Raw genomic sequence first — 19743 nt, 5'->3', positions numbered from 1 at the left:
ATTCAACCAACCGCGGATCAGGAAAACCCAGAAGTTGTCTCTAGCACTTGTTGTTTGAGCATGTACAGGCTATTTTTTCTTGTCATTATTCTCTAAACAATACAGTATAGCAACTATTTACATAGCATTTACATTGTATTAGGTATTATAAGTAATCTAGAAATGACTTAAAAGTACAGGCAGTCCCCAGGTTATGAATGAGTTCCGTTCCTGAGTCCGTCTTTAAGTCAGATTTGAAGTAGGAACAGGTACATCCGGTATTATTTAGCATTAGTCAAATGTTTTTCTTGGTATATAGTACATATTTTACCTTTCTATGCATATAAAACACTTAAGAAACATACGTATTTCAATATTTAAACCACTGTGTTGCTTAGTAATAATTGTAGCTTTCATCGGGGCAGGGCCTTTCACATGCTCCATTAAAATTGTTCTGATCGTTGACTGACTGTAGCCTAACTCTTTTCCAATGACCAATGGCGTTTCACCTCTTTCCGATCACTTTATTACTTCCACCTTATTTTTAATCGTGATTATTTTTGTGAACAGAAACACTGCAGATTCAGAGGTGCACCACCGGGTCCTAATGTCCACTCACTGAGACATGTTGAGTAAAGTCCGGGGTTATGCTGCGTCGTAAAGACCACCGAACTCAGACAGGTTAAATAAAGGACCTGAGCATCCGCGTTTTTTGGTATCCGCGGGGGGGTCTCGGAACCAATCCCTGGCGGATAAGGAGGGCTGACTGTATTCCATTTTATAAAAAAACATGCTGACGTTTTTATAATCATTCAAGGGATGTGGGATTTACAGGCCGGGTCAGTATTTGATTTCTTCCCCATCCCCAGTTGCCCTTGAGAAAAGTGGTGGTGAGCTGCTTTCTGGAGCCACAGCAGTTGAGGTGTTGCTGTACACCCACGGTGTTGTTAGGGAGAGTGTTCCAGCGACAGTGAAGGAAAGGTGACATATTTACAAGTCAGTGTTCCACTGCTTTTGCTGCCCTTGTTCTTCTACCTTATGAGGTCATGAGTAGGTCTTGTCTCATGAGCCTTGGTGAATTAGATTTTGTCTGATTCTGTCATTGTTTTCTACTGCTCTACTGTTACATTTCCGATAATGGACTTTTGTATTTTACCACTACAGATGTCTGGATAACTGATCTAGAATTCCCTGCTCTCTTTTTCATTCTCATTTAAACAATGGCTGCATAGTTTTTTAATCCATGGAATTGTTCAAAGTTCACAGAGTATTTAAAAAAAAAACACCCTGACTATGCATCTGTTATTATTAGGATCATTTCCTTAATTTGGAATATAGATTAATACACCCAAAAAAGATTTATTTGCTTTCAATTCTTGCATTTCTTTAACTTTATTTCCTGTCTAATAACCAATAAATTCCCCTGACTCTGACTGCAGGGAAATTAAGTTTTTAATATGTTTTCTCTTCAAGTGCCTTTAAAAAAAATTTAAGCCATGTTTTATGTTCTCCAAGTTTACTTTTGTACTGTTTTCTACTTAATCACTTGGTCCTATCTACCAACCTACTAACAGTGTAGAATAGACCCTCTGGCCCTTTGAGCCATGTCATACAGCCTAAACCTAGCCTAGTCATGGGACAATTTACAATGACCAATTAACCTACTAACTGGCACATCTTTAGACTGTGAGAGGAAATCGGAGCACGTGGAGGAAACTCTCATAGTCACGGGGAGAACATACAAGCTCCTTACAGGCAACGGCGGGAAGCGAACACGGGTTGCTAGTACTGTGAAGTGTTGTGCTAACCACTGTCTTACCACAACACCTTCTAGATTCTATACTGCTTCCATTCCTTGGGTTTGCTGGCATCACAAGGCTAATTTACAGATTAAAGATTAGTTGTATTGGAAACATACAACGTAATATGCTATTTGCTTCAATGACACCACAGTCCAAGAATGTGCTGGGGACAGTCTGCAAATGTCGCCTTGCTTCCAGCATCATCGTAGCGTGCCTGTAGCTTACTAACCCTAACCTCTGCATCTTTGGAATGTGGGAGAAAACTAGAGCACCTGGAGGAAACCCATATGATCACAGGGAGAACATACAAACTTACAGACAGGGGTAGGAATTGAACCCAAATCAAAGTAAATTTCAAAATATGTTTATGTTACCATATACTACCTTGAGATGCATTTTCTTGCAGGCGTTTACAGGAAAATACAATAAAACTATACTTAGAAAAGTGTGACAAACAATAAATGTGCAAAATGATAAATAAAAAATGTAATAAATAATACTGAGAGCATGAGCTGTAGAGTTCTTGAAAGTGAGTCCATAAGCTGTGAAGTTATCCACGCTGGTTCTGGAGCCTGATGGTTGTAGGGTGATAACTGTTCCTGAAACTGGTAGAGTGGGACCTCAGGCTCCTGTACCTCCTACCCGATGGTAGTAGTAAGAAGTAAGCATGGTCTGGTTGATGGGGGTCCCTGATGAATAATGCTGCTTTCTTGTGGCTGTGCTCCTTGCAGATGTGCTCACTGATGGGGTGGCTTTGCCCGTGATGGATTGGGTTGTGACGTGTTGCTGTAACTGCTAAGTTACTGTGCTGCCCAGTTGTTTTTCCACCTAGAATTTAGGCGCTTTAGAATAAATGATCTATTTTTGAAATTCTGCATTCTGTTATACTCTAAACCTTTTGTATTTCCGCAGAGAAAAAGAAGAAGCTTATCAGTTGCACCAAGAGGCCTGGGAGCGTCATCAAACCCGACTAGAGCTCCGCAGTAAGAACCAGAATGCACCTGAGAGCCGGCCGGAGGAGAGTTTCTTCACTCGCTTGGATTCCAGCCTGAAGAAGAACACTGCCTTTGTCAAGAAGCTCCGAACTATCACGGAGCAGCAGAGGGACTCCCTCTCCAGTGATTTCAACGTCCTCAACCTGAGCAAGTACATAGCTGAAGCTGTCACCTCCGTTGTGGAAGCCAAGCTGAAACTTTCCGATGTGAACTGTGCCGTTCACCTGTGCTGCCTGTTCCACCAGCGATACGCTGACTTCTCCCCGTTGCTTCTGCAAGGCTGGCGGAAGCACTTTGAGGCGCGGAAGGAGGAGAAGACTCCAAACATCAGCAAGTTGAGAACGGATATGCGCTTCATTGCGGAACTGACCATTTGTGGGATTTTCACTGACAAAGAAGGCCTGTCGCTCATTTACGAGCAGCTAAAGAATATAATTTATTCAGATCGTGACACCCACTCGCACGTGTCTGTGATCATCAGCTTCTGCCGGCACTGTGGAGACGACGTTGCCAACCTGGTGACCAGAAAGATGAAGCTTGCCTCGGAGAAGTACAACCTTAGCTTCCCTCCCAGTGAGATCATTAGCGCTGAGAAGCAGCAGCCCTTCATGAACCTGCTGAGGGAGTATTTCACCTCGCTTACCAAACACCTAAAGAAGGACCACCGGGAATTGCAGAACCTGGAGAGGCAGAACAGGTGATTTTGTGTCATTGCTTTCAGAAGCTTGTGTTACTGGAGTTTAGAAAAATGATAAGTTAAGTTTATGTATTGTCACGTGAACAAATGTGTAATACCTGACACTAGGGATTCTGCAGGTGCTGGAAATCTTGAGCAACTCAAAAATTGCTGGAAAAACTCAGCAGGTCAGGCAGAATCTATGGAGGGAAATAAGCAGTCAACATTTCAGGCTGAGATCACGATGAAGGGATTTGGCCCAAAATGTTGACTGTTTATTCTCTTCTGTAGATGCTGCCCGACTTGCTGATTTTTTTGTGTGTGTGTATAATGAAAAACCTAACTTGAAACAGCATCATAGGCATATAGCATCGGATAAGCAGCATTCACAAAAAAAACATAAATTTATACAATTATACACAAGTTTTACAAGAAAGAACACAAGTAGAACAGAAGCAACATGAGTGAATCTGCAGATGCTGGAAATAAATAAAAGCACAAAATGCTAGCAGAACTCAGCAGGCCAGACAGCATCTATGGGAGGAGGTAGTGACGATGTTTCGGGCCGAAACCCTTCATCAGGAGTGAAGTAACATGGGATGGTCGAGGAGGGATAAGAAGTGGGGGGAGGGATGAAGTAGAGAGCTGGGAAGTGATAGGCTGAAGGGAAATGGGCTAGGGGGGAAGGTGGAGAATTATGGGAAATAAAAGAGAAAGAAAGGTAGGGCTGGGGGAGATTATAGTGAGGGGGGAGAAAGAGAGAGAAAGAACCAGACTAAAATTATAGATGGGGGGGTAAGGGGGGGGCAGGGGTATCAACGGAGGTCAGTGAGTTGTACATAGAACAGAAGTCTGTTTTAGTGAAAAATGGTCATCGTGTTGCTCTACTGAGGTATCAGTTAGGGTTATGCAAGTTTGTTCAAGAACCAAACTGGTGAAGGGTAGTACTTGATCTTAAACATAGTGATGTTGGACTTGAGGCTTCTGTACCTCCTGCCCTTTAGTATCTGTGAGAAGGTAGCATGGCCACCAGATGGTGGGGATCTTCGATGATAGAGGTAATGTATGCTTCTGGGGGCTCTGGAGATTGTAGTTGCTGATTTAATTGTTCTTGTTGTGTGGGGGATATCTTGATCAAGGCCATAGTGTCAGAAAAACAGTTCACCCATGAAAGAGAAATCTGTTCGAACGAAGAGCAGTACAGTGCAGCCTTTGTGTCAGTGCTGACTGTGATGCTGAATGAAACGGATCCCTCCTGCCTGTGTCATTGCTGATTAACTGGACTCTGACAACTTGCACTCGTTTCTCAATCCCACTTTATTTGCTTGTGCACAAGAACAGCCTGGCCTCTGTCACCACGTTGTTCTGAAGTACGATCAAAGAAATTACATTTTAATACAGAAATTGATGAGTTGTGTACAAGTATTGATCCAGTAGAAACTATGTGCACTATTATTTGCATATTTAAGTACTAATCATTATATATTACAGGTGTTAATAACCAGTTAAATCCACATATTAAAGTGAATTAGTAAAACAGCTGTACAATAGTAAGAGTTGCCCTAGAATCCTATGTTTGCATCTTTGTCTGCGAAAAGAAAGGCTGTACAAAGAGTTTGGGTTTCAAGCATGGCTGTGTTCTGCCTGGGTGTCTGCACACTGTCAGCTTATCATCTTGACCTGTCTTTATTTCCACACCTGTACATCATCCAAATGCCTCTATTCATTGTCTAACTGCTTCTTTAAATATCACTATCATGTCTGCTTCCACTGCCACCCCTGGCAGCTCTTTCCAGGCTCCTTGCAGAGTTTCTAAACATAAAACTTGACCTGCACAGCTCCCATAAACTTTTCCCTTCTCAACCTAAAGCTCGACCCTCTGATATTTGAAATTTCTCCAACAGGAAAGAGAATCTGATTTTCTGATTATATCTATGCCTCTCATACTTTTATAAAGCTATTAGGTCTTCCCTCAGCCTCCAACACTCCAGAGAAAAGAATCTATATTTGTCCAACCTCTGATGGCCTATAGCTGATGCCCTTTAATCCAGGCAACATCCTTGTGAATATCTCCAAAAGTCTTCACGTCTTTCCTGCATGGCACGGACATAATTGCACACAGTATTCCAAATGTGGCCCAACCAAAGCTTCATATAACTGCATAAGTGAATTCTGGAACTGTTGTAGAATTTACGAAAACAAGCAGCATATTATCACCTCCATAGCCACCTCTTTGGAATTTTGGATATAATTATATCGTGGTGATTTATCCAGTTTCAATTGCATTAATTTCTTTTTATTTTACCATTAATTTCTTTGAGGGCATTTATTCTGAATCTGTAATTCAGGTTTCCGTGTCTTCTGTGGTAGAACATGCTCACCACAGAACCCACTCTGCCAAGCTGTTTTGTTTCTGTATTCTTAGCCATGCTCCCCAATTTTGTAAAGTCAACACAATCTGGTATTCTTTGTGAATCCACATCATCTGTGCACCTTAAGATCAAGAGCCTCTCTCTGTCAGCAATTTCATTTGGTCTCTGTTCTAAAATCATTTCCGCAATGTCTTCAGTCTCCCAGGCTCCTTGGTCTTTCCACTGAAATCTTGTCATGTGATCACTCGATCAATATGGTGTTCTTCAAAGGGATTGCCTATTGGTGCATTGAGTTTTGAAAGCATCTGATAATTTACTTTGTACATTATCAAGTATGACTTGTCCAGAACAAATCATTGTTCCTGAACCTTTTCTTTCAGTTTTTCTAATAACATTATATTTATTTACTTATTTCTTTCCCTGCATAATGTAGAGTTGACTGGCTTTTCCACCTTTAGCTGTCATTGCTTTGTCATTACTCTTGACTCAAGAGAACTTGGATCATTAGTGTCAATATCTTTACCTTTAATTCATGATGTTTTTCACTGTTCTGGAATATTCATTATGTCCCTCTAGCCCTTCTTGCTGCAGATTTTAAAAATATTTACCAACTCTGCTTCCTTGGCTTAATTGCTCCAACATCCCTGCATTTAACTTCATTAATAAATGTGCCATGATATTGGGCCAACAATATTTGCTGTACAAAACAGGCACTGTAGTTAGACTTAAAATTTGATCCTGAGTCCGACTGAAATTTATCTCCAAAGATTATCAGGCTGTTTTGCACCCTTTTTACTCTGCCCAGAATTCCGTTTTTATTCAGAAAACTCAGTGGCAGTGTTGCTTCGCAGTCAATCTAACCCAGTCATCTCCTGGTGACTCCTAGCTGCTGTGAGGAATGGGACCAGTGAATGCAGGATCTTGCATTGAGGTGCTTAATACAGAATTGCTATGATTTTTATTAATGGATAAGACTGGAGCTCATGCAGTATGTGACGCAAGTCCCAGCCTCAGTTTGCATGCTGATGCTGAGATGCAATGAGTGTCATTCAAAATCAAAGTAATCTTCACAAGTCCATGTGTACACAGGTGCAATGAAAAACGTACTTGTAGCATCACAGGCACATTGCATCAGATAAGCAGCATTCATAAGAAAAGTATAAATTAAGCATAAATTGGATGCACTTTTTCCACAAGAGAATGCAATGCAAAAAGACAACAAAGTCCATTGCAGTGCACAGTAGCATAATGTTGTTAAGGTGTACTGATTAGAATTTTGCTGGTTGATTCAAGAGCGGATTGATTATGAGCACCTATGGTAATTGGCCATGTCTTTTCAATCGGACTTCTGTTGGAACTGCATAAACGACCAACAGGTGCGTTGATGACATTTCACCATGTACAGAATTTATGCAGTAAGGTTAAATTTCTTTCTTTTTCAATATTTTTATTAATTTCTTACATAAAAGAATCCAGGGTACAGTAAGATATGTAATATATATTGATTACAATATATTGAAATCACAGATGAAGTGTAATTACCCCATATCCATATAGATTAAATTTAAACATAAAATTGAAAAGAAATATTTCTATTATACAAAAAATCTGAACCCACTACCAGAAAAAAACCCAGCTGTTTCGTTAAAAAAATAGAAAAGGGAAAAAACCATAACATATAGTAAAACATATTATTAGCCAACATCTGTGCTTAATATCAAATCAAAGATTTTGAAAGTAGTTCAAAAAAAGGTCCTCACAATGTTAAAAATCTTGTCTAGGTCCAGAAATTGAACAGCGAATCTTCTCTAAATTTAATCAAGACATAACATGTAACCAGTGAGTATGAGTAGGCAGTGTGGCATCCTTCCACTTGAGCAATAATGCTCTCCTGGCTATAAGAAGTAAGGTTAAATTTCAAGTTCAAGTTTATTGTGATTCAACTGTACACATATATACAGTTAAATTAAACTATGTTCCACAGGGACCACGGTGCAAAAGAGTACATATATCACATACAGCACATAAAATAATATTGACAGATTAAAACGATCTGTAGAATTTCCTTTTCTCACCCTTAGTAGAACTTTCCTTTCTAACACTTCGTTTTTGCAATTCCTCTGGCAGTCAGCATTTATTTTCACATCATCATCCTTCTAGTTCTCTTTCCAATTTTTGCACACTCTCATTTTGTTTATATTAATATCCTTAATATTGAATGCCTCCTTGGAACAGACTCTAAGCTATTGTGTTCATCCAAGAATTGGGTTGTTGCTTAACAAAGACAAAGTATGTCATAATAAATTCCCAGACAAAACAGATAAACAAAAAGTGTTAGTGATGAGCCAAAAGTATCAGATTGCAGAAAGAGAAATTTCAGATTGATAGGTAAAATTAATAATATATGACTGTTTTATAAAGGGTTTTGCTTCTTGTCTGAGTTTCGCTATTCCACCGGCTTACTTCCTCTCTTTTTTTCCCTGTAAATTTACAGTACCGTGCAGAAGTCTTGGGCACATATTTATAGCTAGGGTACCTAAGACTTTTGCGCAGTACTGTATTTGTCAACATGGAGCAGAGAGCAAGTTTGTAAATCTAGCAAGAGCAAAGGATGTTGGGAATGGTGAGTATGGCGTGCTGAGGGAGGGGTGTGGTTCAGGTGACAGGAGATCCGGCGGTTGGGGGGGGAGTGGTGTGGTGCAGATGCAGACGCACCAGCCCTGAGATACCAGTTAATAATATAAATACTTTATTGATCCTGAGTGGGAATTCTTATGTTACTGCAGCAACATTTAAAAGTTAGGTGTGCAAACCTAACTAGCAATAAAGTACAAAGTAATAATATACACAATAATAATTTACCATGTACAAAATAATAAAACAAATTATTGTACTATGATATGTGTTCTCCTGTTGCACAGAGATGAACTGTTGTATACACTTAATGCATTTGGTAGGAAAGATTTTCTGTAATGATCCTTGTGACAGCACAGCTGAATGAGTCTGTTCGAAAGGGTGCTCTGCTGCTTATTCAGTAGGTCCTGGAGATGATGTGCCATTCTTCCTGCTCTCAGTCCACAGTAGGGAACCATATCAGAATCTGGCTAATCATCACTCATATATGTCATAAATTTAGTTTTTTATGACAACAGTACAGTGCATTGCATAAAGTTACTACAGTACTATGCTAGCTCTATATGCAAGTGTGTAAGACCTTAGTACTGAACTGTATAATAGCATATTCTTTATACTGTTAACTTAAGGTTATTACCTTGCCCAGATTAATTACCTGGATGTCTAGTACCGATTTCTTCAGTTTAGGAATTCTATCACCTTTAAAATGGTGTTTCCCCATATTTTGAAATCCTGGTGCTTCCTATCAGGGTGTTGATGTTGTGGATTGGTGCATCATTAAGGCAGTTTGTACTGTTAGTGGGGCTCAATGTAAATTTCAGCCTCCGAATACAAGAGTGTCCCTTTAGAATAGATGATGTGGAATTTCTTTAGCCAGAGAGTGGTGAATCTGTGGAATTCATTGTCACAGAAACCTGTGGAGACCAAGTCATTGGGTATATTAACAGTAGTGGTAGATAGGTTCTGGCTTAGGATGTCAAAGGTTAAGGGGAGTAGGCAGGAGAATGAGGTTGAGTGATAATAAATCAGCCATGAGTGTACTTGATGGCCGAGTGACCTAATTCTGCTACTATGTCAAAAAAAATCACTGGTAATGGATTTGTACTTGCTTTGGGTTCTTTCCAAGCATATCCTATGGTGGGGGTGAGGGAGAGCAGACCAGTAAGCGTAGGATCTTTGAATCAATGGGTTAATTCAGGGGAATACCTGCAGAGCAGTGAACATCTCTGAAGAATAATATGTTATTGCATTTGTTTTGTGAGGAATAACTTAAATCAATATCCCTTAAGTAGATTGGAAAACCCAAAGAAACGATCAGATCTGAACTGGCTCTATGCTGCCACATTGTGCCCAAAGTTTGCATCACATGCCAGTGAGAAATAATATCGCAATTGTTACTTCAGTTTTCATTACAATAATGTTAAGTAATTTACTGAATTGCTGTTCAAACACAATGTTGTGGTTATGTCATTGTTTTAATAACCGTTTTCAATTTGTCCTGAAGTTTGATTGGGAGTTTGTTCAGACTCTTTATTCGGGGAAGACTAGCAAGCCTATTCTGTGACTGCATTTATTGTAGTAATTGGATTTCACATTTTGCATGAACTCTTCTATCCCTGTGAAGGATAAATTGAGCTTGTATATCTGCAGTGAATCCCAAAAAATCTATACAGCATTAGGACAAAGGCAGCAAGTGAAATTTATTTAAATAGAGATAGAGCACAGTAACAGGCCCTTCTGGCCCAGTGAGTCCAATTACAGTCATGTGACCAATAAACCTGATGTCTTTGGACTGTGGGAGGGAAACAGAGTACCTGGAGGAAATCCACATGGTCATGGTAAAATTTATTGCAGACAGATGGAAATTAAACCTCGATCATCGGTGCTGAAATAGTGTTACATTAAACCACTACAGTACTGTGCCACCCATAAATCTGGCTTGGGCATCAGCAAAATCTTAGTGTTGTGTGAGTATTTGTAATGTTCCCATCTCCTTTTGTTTGCTGGCAATTTAGTAATCACTAGTAACCCATTGATGTTCTAGTAACATAAAGGCGAGGGTTTCTGTAGATGCTGGAAAATTGAGCAACACACAAAACGCTAGGCAGGAGCTATGGAGGGAAATGAACAGTTTGTGTTTCAGGTCAAGGCCTTTCATCTTCTTGCCTTAATAAAATTTGCATTTGAAGTCTAAAAGGATAGTAAAAACTGTTGAGAGAATCTCCAGGGTCCCCCCAGCCACCGCCTTATTTGTGACATTTATCAGGCATGTTGAATACAAAGAGCTTGAAGCATTGTTGAGGATCCCTACCACCCATCCTGCTTCTCTTTGACCCACTACCATCAGGTATAGTAGCATCGGGACTAGAACTGTCAGACTGGGTAGCAGCTTCTTCCCTTAGGCTCTGAGAATACCCTGCCACCACTGAGGTCACTGCACTAGCACAGCAATCTGTTTACTGTTTACCTGCACTGCACACTACATGCGTTTTGAATTATATTTTATTACCTTACTTATGGTAAGATCTTGGTTTTTATGTTGTGTGCGATATGTTTTGTGTGCGCAGCATGGTCAGGTGGAAAGTTTGACTAATGACAATTGGGGTAAGAGCTGTTCTTGAGTCTGCTTGTTTGGGTTTTCAGGATCCTCTATCTTCAAGGTTTAAGCCAAAGGGCGGATGGCCAAAGTCACAGGCATCCATGACAATATGATTAGCCTTCCGGGGGTGGGGGGGTGGGGGAGATATTGTCTAATTTATTTAATTGTGTGTAACAATTTCTTTGTTTTTAATACTAGGCGCATCTTGCATTCAAAAGGAGAGCTGAGTGAAGATCGTCACAAGCAGTACGAGGAATTTGCCACGTCCTACCAGAAGCTGTTAGCAAACACCCAGAGTCTGGCTGATTTACTGGATGAGAACATGCCTGAGCTTCCCCAAGATAAATCTGCACAGGAAGGTAAGAATGGTGCTCTCGTGCTTGTTCAGAAAGTTCAATGTAAATTTATTATCAAAATACATATATGTCACCATATACTACCCTGAGATCAAATTTTCTTGTGGGCTTTCACAGTAAATACCAAGAAACGCAATAGAATCAATGAAAAACTGCACACAGGCATATACTGACAAACAGCCAATGTTCAAAAGACAGCAAACCATCTAAATACAAAAAGAAAAACAAAATAATAACAGATCAATAAGTAATAAATAATATTGAGAACTTGAGTTGCAGAGTTGTTGAAAGTGAATCTCTGGGTTGTGCGTTCAGCTCAGCAGTATATAGAGGATGAAATGTAAGCTGTCATGACACTGCTACATTTCACATCACAACCTTGGTGAAAGTTTCTCATTTGTGCCATAAATCTGTGTCATCAAAAACATGCCCCCTGCAGCAATGTGGGTTTTGAATAGCCAGCCTAAAAAGATTCTGAATGCATTTGATAGAATTTTACAAACTTCCACAAGATGTCACTGAAAGATTGGATTGAGCTTTTAAATATCTATTCAAATGATAATCAAAGCAGTCACTTAAATCATTGACTTTAATTTTCTTGGAGAGTTCATCACAGCTACAGTGTATGCTGTTAAAATGTTATAATTTTATTTGGCATTTGCATAAACATGTCCAATTTGAGAATAATATTGTTTTGTGCCTTAGCATTCAATTATTGCTGTTTATGCTATTACTTTGCAGAACACGGCACTGGCATTGACATCTTCACACCTGGGAAGCCTGGAGAGTATGACCTTGACGGAGGGATTTGGGAGGACGAAGATGCACGCAATTTTTATGAAAACCTAATTGACCTGAAAGCATTTGTGCCTGCCATATTATTCAAAGATAATGACAAGAATTCGCAGAATAAAGATGGCAACAAAGAAGATTCAAGAGGTAAACACATATTTTGGTGCTATTGGTATTTGCTTATGATTGTTACATGTACCAAGATACAGTGGAAAAACTTGTCTTGCAAACTGCTCATACAGATCAAATCATTACACAGTGCGGTGAACTAGAATAAGTTAAAACAACAACAATGCAGAATATAATAGCTCCTGAAAAAGTGCAATACAGGTAAACGGTAGAGTGCAAGATCATAACAAGGTAGATTGTGAGGGCAAAATGTCTACTTGTATATCTGCTCTGCAAAGTCTGTAGGTAATATCATTGTCTTTAACTTCTTGCAGTTCATTTTTAGAATTCATTTTTAGAGTTCAAGAATCAAGGTTGTTCCAGTACATAAGTGTAAAGGAGAATGAAATCATTGTTAATCTGGATCCAAAACAGCCCAAAAAACACAACGGGCATAAACAAGCAAAAAGAAAACACTAAATATGAGAGCAGTCCTGTAAAACAGACCTGCCTGAGTGTGGCTGTATGGACATAAGATTAACTTAAAACATAGGTTGATTGTATGTACATAAACTCCTGCTAAGTGCAGGAGTACCTATACATAAGTTTAGCCACCCACTTGAGAAGGATGGGTGAAGTTGCAAAGCTGTTGATATCCGATATAACTAGTTTATACTGCCACATTTTACCCAAAGGGATAAATAATTGCTGCTATGTAAAATGTTGTCTGTTGTCAGGGAGGGGAGAGGAGAATAGGTTAACTATTAAATAGCAACAGCTTCTCATAAAGTCTGTGCTTGACTATTTGACCCACACTGTTAAGAAGCAGCTTCTTCCCCTCTACCATAAGATGATACACAAGATGTCTGAACTGTCTGTCTGTTCTGACTGCATGTACTGCTGTACCAAAGCAACAGATTTCATAAGACAAAGAAAACCTACAGCACAATACAGGCCCTTCGGCCCACAAAGCTGTGCTGAACATTTCACAGCATACTGTTTGTCAATGGCAATAAACCTAATTCTGATGCAACAGATAGTTTCAAAATAGAATGGCTATTTTGGATGACCTGTTTGGGGGGTAACACTGCAAATGTTTTATCTAAGTTCACCAAATTTCCCCCCGGATATTTATATACAAACTTTTTGTCAGATTCCAAAGATGGGAAAGATTCCAAAGACGGAAAAGATGCCAAAGAGTTGATTGGTACGGAAGAGCTGGAGCTGGAACTGGAGAATTTGGATATTAATGATGATGTCATAGGGGAAGAAGAAGTAACTGATGAAACAGAAGACCTCAGCCAAAAGCTTCTTGAGGAACACGGTAACATTCTACTTAACATATCCAGCTTGTTCTTCTACCACCGCGTGTTTGTATTTGATTTTTTTAAAAATATATCATTGTAGAATTAAAGAATCTTTCTAAACTAGGTATTGCCATTGGGTCCCACAAGCTTAGCACTTTTGAACTGCCTGCCTTGGTCACAGAAAGTGCCAGTTGTTGGCCTTTCACTGATAATACCCTACAAATCCCATCCACGTTAATACAACTTTTCGCTGGGTGTTTTCTTTCAGAGCACCAGATTCCTCTGACTTCTGTGAAGTAAGGACGATCTAAATGCAGGCATCAGGGGTTGAACCTATGCTGCTGGAGCTGATTGCTCTGTCAGCTGTGGCACTGTGCTCCACTATTGTGATAATTGGTTCTCCATAGTATCTGATGGTGACAGATTTATGCAGTTCTTCTGTTGTGCTGTTGGGTTAAGAAGACATGAAATGTACAAAGGAACCTGTGCAGAAGAGATCTTACAGCTAGCTAACCATGACACTTAGCATGCCGCCCCAATCTTCCTTAGCCTAATTCCTCTCTATCTCAGTATGAATACTTGCCCATGATTAATGGTTCATTAAGGAACTCTGCTAACCAAGTTGTGGTAAACAATGCACATCAATGTCTGACTAGCCTTGACTGGATTTAATTGGATTAGCTGGACTTGTCTATCTGGTTTTAAAGAATGCAGGAATACCTGCGGCCTCTCCTTTAGATGACAGCTATAACTTGTAGCCATGTAGCAGTTCAAGGCAGTTAAATGACTCAAGGCATTTTAATAGGAATGTTATGAAACAAAATTTACCACCAGTCTATGTAAGGGAACATTGGGGTAGATTATAAAAATTTAAAAAGAAGGGGTCATAGTAAGAAACCTCAAAAGCCGAAAGAGGAAGATTGGGAAAGAATCTCAAATGTATGGTCTTGGTAACTTAGACGGCCATAGAGTACTACATCACAGAAACCAACCCACTTGGTCACAAGGAGAACGTGCAAACTCCTTACAGGCAGCAGCAGGAATTGAAATTGGGTTGTTTGCACTGTAATGGAGTTATGCTAACTGCTGTGCCACCATGCCACCCATAAATTCTTTTTGATTCCTTTGCAGAACAAGACGAAGAGGAAGCCAGCACAGGGTCGCATCTGAAATTGATTGTGGATGCTTTCCTGCAACAGCTCCCCAACTGTGTCAACCGTGACCTGATTGACAAGGCAAGTACAGAGCCCATTGCGTTTGAGAAGTGTATGAATGTTATACGCCTAAACAAGATGCCTGATGCTATTTGAGATCACTGGACTGGAGCACAGTTTGCTCAAATGGTCACTGATTGAAGCACACAACATGAAAGGTTTCAGCTCGGACTGTTGACTGTTTATTCTCTTCCATAGATGCTGCCTGACATGTTGAGTTCTTCCAGCATCTTGTGTGTGTTGCTCTGGATATCCAGCATCTGCAGAATCTCTTATGTTTACAATATGCTTCTGTTAGCTTAACGTTGTTGCTAGATCAATATGGCATGTGATAAATGTACACCAGACGTTGCCTAGCAATGATACTTTATTAATCATAATGAATTCAAACACCTCAAGGATTCACCATGTGGTTTCAAAACAATCATTTAGCTCTCCAGTTACACAGCCTAATAAATTACTAGCACAGCCCTTTACTTTCACAACTTCCAAAACTCACTGGTATTCCCACCCTTGATGAACCTGCGTGGGGTTTGATCTTGGTGAATTCTTCTGAGTCCCTAACTCAGGGTCATCTTTATTGCTGGCGGTCATGTCCATAAGATCATAGGATACAGGATGAGAATTATGCTATTCAGCCCATTGACTCTGCCCTGCCATTTGATCATGGCTGATTTATTTTCCCACTCAACTCCATTCTCCTGCTTTCACCCCGTAACCTTTGTCCATACCAATCAAGAACCTTTCAACTCTGCTTTAAATATGCCAATGACTTGGCCTCTACAACCAAGTGTAGCAATGAATTCCACAGATTCATAACCCTATGGCTGAAGAAATTCCACTTCATCTCTGTTCTAAATGGATGATCCTATTACAGTATACTTCATTCTACTGTGAGTGGCTGCAAGAAAATGAATTTCTGTATCATATTTGGTGACATATTTGTACTTTGATAATAAAATTAATGTTGAACTTTGAACATCTTTGTACTCTGAGGCTGTGCCCTCTGGTCCTACACTCTCCCAGTACTGGAAACATCCTTTCCACATCCACTCTTATCTACACCTTTCAATATGTGATAGGTTTCAATGAGATCCCGCCTCACTCTTCTAAACTCCAGCGAGTACAGACCCAGAGACATCGAAGGCTCCTCATGTGTTAATTCTTTCATTCCCAGAATTATTCCTGTGAACCTCCTCTGGACCCTCTTCAATGCCAGCACATCTCTTCTTACATAAGGGGCCCAAAACTGGTCACAATTGGTGTGCTCTGACTAATGCCTTATAAGATTTCAGCATTACATCCTTTTATATTCTAGCCTTCATGAAATGAATGCTAACATTGTATTTGTGTCCCTTACTATCAACTCATCCTGCAAGTTATTCTTTGGGGAATCCTGCACTTGAACTTCCAAGTCCCTCTGTAAAACAACTCTTTATACATTCCCTCACGGACTTCCCAAACATTGTTTAGTTCTTTATTGCCTCTATTCATAAGAGTCTGTGTTATTTTAACTACTACAAATTGCTGTTGGCACTAAACTGTAATTACTGTAATCATTTGGTTCTTAAACTAGCAGGGTGTTTAATTGAGATTTGTTTTCTATTAGCGCTTTCCCGCACTCAATTCACAAAAATGAATGTAATATTAAAAAATATATAATCAATATAAATTATTATGGGCAATGCTCAAGTCTTTATATCATTTCACCTTTTTTTACTACACTATCACTTGATTCCTTAATATCTAAAATTCTGTGAATTTCTGTTAATGTTTATACTCTTAACACACAATTGTTTCTACATATTTGTACAACTTAACTTGATTTTTGACATTGGTGCTGAAGAACAGCTGTCTTGAAAATGATCATACAGACTCTAGGGTTAATGTTTCTCTTTCACTATCAGTGCCATCAGCAGATCACATTCAGAAGTCCAAGGCACGTTCTTTACAACTTTTTGTTCATCAAAATGGACTGAAAGTTATGATAACTGTGTCCAAGACTTCACAATAAGGAGATTGAGATGAGGGTTTGAAACTGAGAGAATGTTTCCCCAAGAGTGAGGATTTTGGAATCCCATGTAATTTTGGAATACTTGGGGGTGGCACAGTAATATAATGGTTAGCAAATCACTTTACAATGCCAACAATCACTAACCAGGGTTTAATTTCTGTCGTCGCCTGTAAAGAGTTTTTACTTTCTCTCCATAACCATGTGATTTCTTCTGGGTGCTTCCATTTCTTCTCACATTCCAGAGATGTACGGGTTAAGGCTAGTAAGTTGTGGGCATGCTATGTTGGTGCCAGAAATGTGGTGATACTTGCAGGCTCCCCCAGCACATCCTCATTCTGTATTGGTTGTTGAGAATGTAATTGTCACATGTACATCGAAATATGTAGCATTTCACTGTATAATTTGATGTACGTGCCAAATAAAACAAATCTTAATCTTTCTTGTTCAGTCCAAGTAGAAGTCAAATTTAGCCACATTTGCAGCTGAATTCAAAGCTCTAGAGTAGAATAACCAATAGCTTCTAATTCTTTCCCGTAGGCCGCAATGGATTTCTGCATGAACATGAACACAAAAGCGAATCGGAGGAAATTGGTCCGAGCACTGTTCACTGTACCCAGACAGAGGTTAGTACATTAATGTTGAAGCATTATTTCTGATCCTGGGATGCTGGCAGTAATCACAAGGAAATCTGCAGATGCTCGAAATTCAAACAACACACACAAAATGCTGGTGGAACACAGCAGGCCAGTCAGCATCTATAAGGCAAAGCACTGTCGACGTTTTGATGAAACGTCGACAGTGCTTCTCCTTATGGATGCTGCCTGACCTGCTGTGTTCCACCAGCATTTTGTGTGGGTTGCTGGCAGTAATGATAAGAACATATCTTGAGCTTAGCTGCCTTGAAAAGTGGGGCTTGGCTGCTCTTTTTCTCCTCTGATATAGTTCACTGGTGCACCTGTAAAGTCAGGAATTGCACCTGAATCACAGAACACCATGGCACAGAAACAGGCCCTTCAGCCCATCTAATCTGTGCTGACCTGGCTTTCTGCCCATCTACCTTCTCCTGGACCATTGGCCTAATTACTCCTGTCTATGTACCTATTCAAGCTTCTCTTAACTGGCATCCACATAAGCGAATAAATCAACAGCCTAGTAGTTGAGTTGTTTTAGTTGATATATAGATAATTAATAAGTTATAAAGGGTTATTACATTAGGAGATCCATTGATTGTGGATGTCAAAGGAAACTTGTGCACGGATCATCCAATGAGTAAAAAATAATGGATGGTCTAGAGTGTGGTTCGCACCCTTGTTCACACCTCATAAGTAGGTGACCCCTCGCATTCAACAAAAAATGTCCCAATGATGTAATGGACCACTTTGTTCCTTTAGAAACAGAGATAAGGAGGAATTTCTTTAGCCAGAGGGTGGTGAATCTGTGGAATTCATTGCCACAGATTGTTGTGGAGCCACAAAGCCATCAATTCCTTCAACCAAACCACTGACATTTAATATAAAAAGTTGCAGTGCCAACTCAGACCCCTGTGGAACACTACTAGTCACCAGCAGCCAACCAGAAAAGGCTCCTTTTATACCCACTATTTGCCTCCTGCAAATCAGTCAATACTCTATCCCTGCTAGTATCTTTCCTGTTATACCATGGGCTGTTTACTTGTAAAGCAGCCTCACGTGTTAAAGGCCTTCTGAAAATCTTAAGTACACAACATCTACTGATTCCCTTTTGTCTATCCTGCTTGCGATTTCTTCAAAGAATTCCAACAGATTTGTCAGGCAAGATTTCCCTCGAGGAAGCCATGCTGACTTTGCCGTACTTTATCATGTGCCTCCAAGTACCCTGAAACCACGTCCTTAAAATTCAACCCAACATCTTCCCAACCACTGAGGTCAGACTAACTGACCAATAACGACCTGTCTTTTGCTTCTCCCCCTTCTTAAAAGAACGGAATGAGATTTAAAAAGTATTTGGTTAGCCACTGTAGATACAACGGTAGGGGTTGGAGCGCTGTGCTTTGAATGCAGGAAATTGGAACTAGCTGTATGGACAGTGTTGTTGGCATGAACTGGTTGGGCCAAAAGGCCTGTACCTGTAATGTAACACTGCAGTGTGAAACTGCCAAACTCTGTTCATAATCATCAAACTCTGCTCATTAACATGAATAACATTTTACCAGCACAGAGGGGAAACCATTTTTTTTTAATTCACAAAACCCTCTGTAGGCTGTGTTTGAAAACACAATGATGCCTATTATTGTAAGTAATTTATTCCAGTAAGCTGCCTACATTGAATAACTTGTGATACTCACAATTAGCCGTATTAAGTAGACTCTCCTGTGCAGTTCAGAAGCTGTTTGGGGCCATTTGTGTGTCTCCTCCATTCACACTGTGGTGCTGGCAAACGTACATGAATCATCAAAAAAAACTGTGCCATTGACTGGGGAATTATAAAATTGGCCCATGGAGGTCGACATCGGTGGTTTTGAAAGACACGCTGACTGATTGGAATGGATCGGATGGGAAATAAAAGCAAAATCTTATCTAAAATTGTGCATATAGATTTTTGTTTCACAAGCACTTGGCAGCAGCTGTAATGTTTCTGAAAGGTGTTCTGCTCAGTGCTTACCAATGCCTCGTGTAATCTTTGCCACATGCTACCATAATGTTTGTGAAATGTTACGACAACCTTTATGCAGAGAGAGCAAATTATGTCTATAGAAAAGATAATTAAGTGCTGTAAATCTATTTAAATTATCTCTGGACATGGCACACATCAATAATGATAATCAAAAATAGCTCTGGCGTGGTCTTGCAATGCTGTTTACTGTAATGTTTATTATCAGTGACATGCATGCTGGCCACTTTATTATGTACACCTGTA

At 39.8% G+C, this 19743-nt stretch overlaps 1 protein-coding gene across 8 annotated transcripts in view; it reads left to right on the top strand.

Annotated features, from left to right (window-relative positions):
- upf2 (UPF2 regulator of nonsense mediated mRNA decay) overlaps positions 1 to 19743 on the top strand; it is a 117119-nt gene that overhangs the window by 11057 nt on the left and 86319 nt on the right. For all 8 annotated transcript variants that reach the window (XM_073066544.1, XM_073066547.1, XM_073066545.1 and 5 more), the window contains exons 5-10: positions 2694 to 3473; positions 11256 to 11416; positions 12155 to 12352; positions 13467 to 13637; positions 14752 to 14855; positions 17386 to 17471. In XM_073066544.1, coding sequence (XP_072922645.1) covers positions 2694 to 3473; positions 11256 to 11416; positions 12155 to 12352; positions 13467 to 13637; positions 14752 to 14855; positions 17386 to 17471 — 1500 coding nt within the window. The remainder of the gene's footprint in view (positions 1 to 2693; positions 3474 to 11255; positions 11417 to 12154; positions 12353 to 13466; positions 13638 to 14751; positions 14856 to 17385; positions 17472 to 19743) is intronic.

The sequence above is a fragment of the Hemitrygon akajei genome, chromosome 14, assembly GCF_048418815.1.
Source record: "Hemitrygon akajei chromosome 14, sHemAka1.3, whole genome shotgun sequence".
NCBI classification, from domain to species: domain Eukaryota; kingdom Metazoa; phylum Chordata; class Chondrichthyes; order Myliobatiformes; family Dasyatidae; genus Hemitrygon; species Hemitrygon akajei.
The sequence above is the reverse complement of the archived record's forward strand: the minus strand, read 5'-3'. Positions and strand labels throughout refer to the sequence as shown.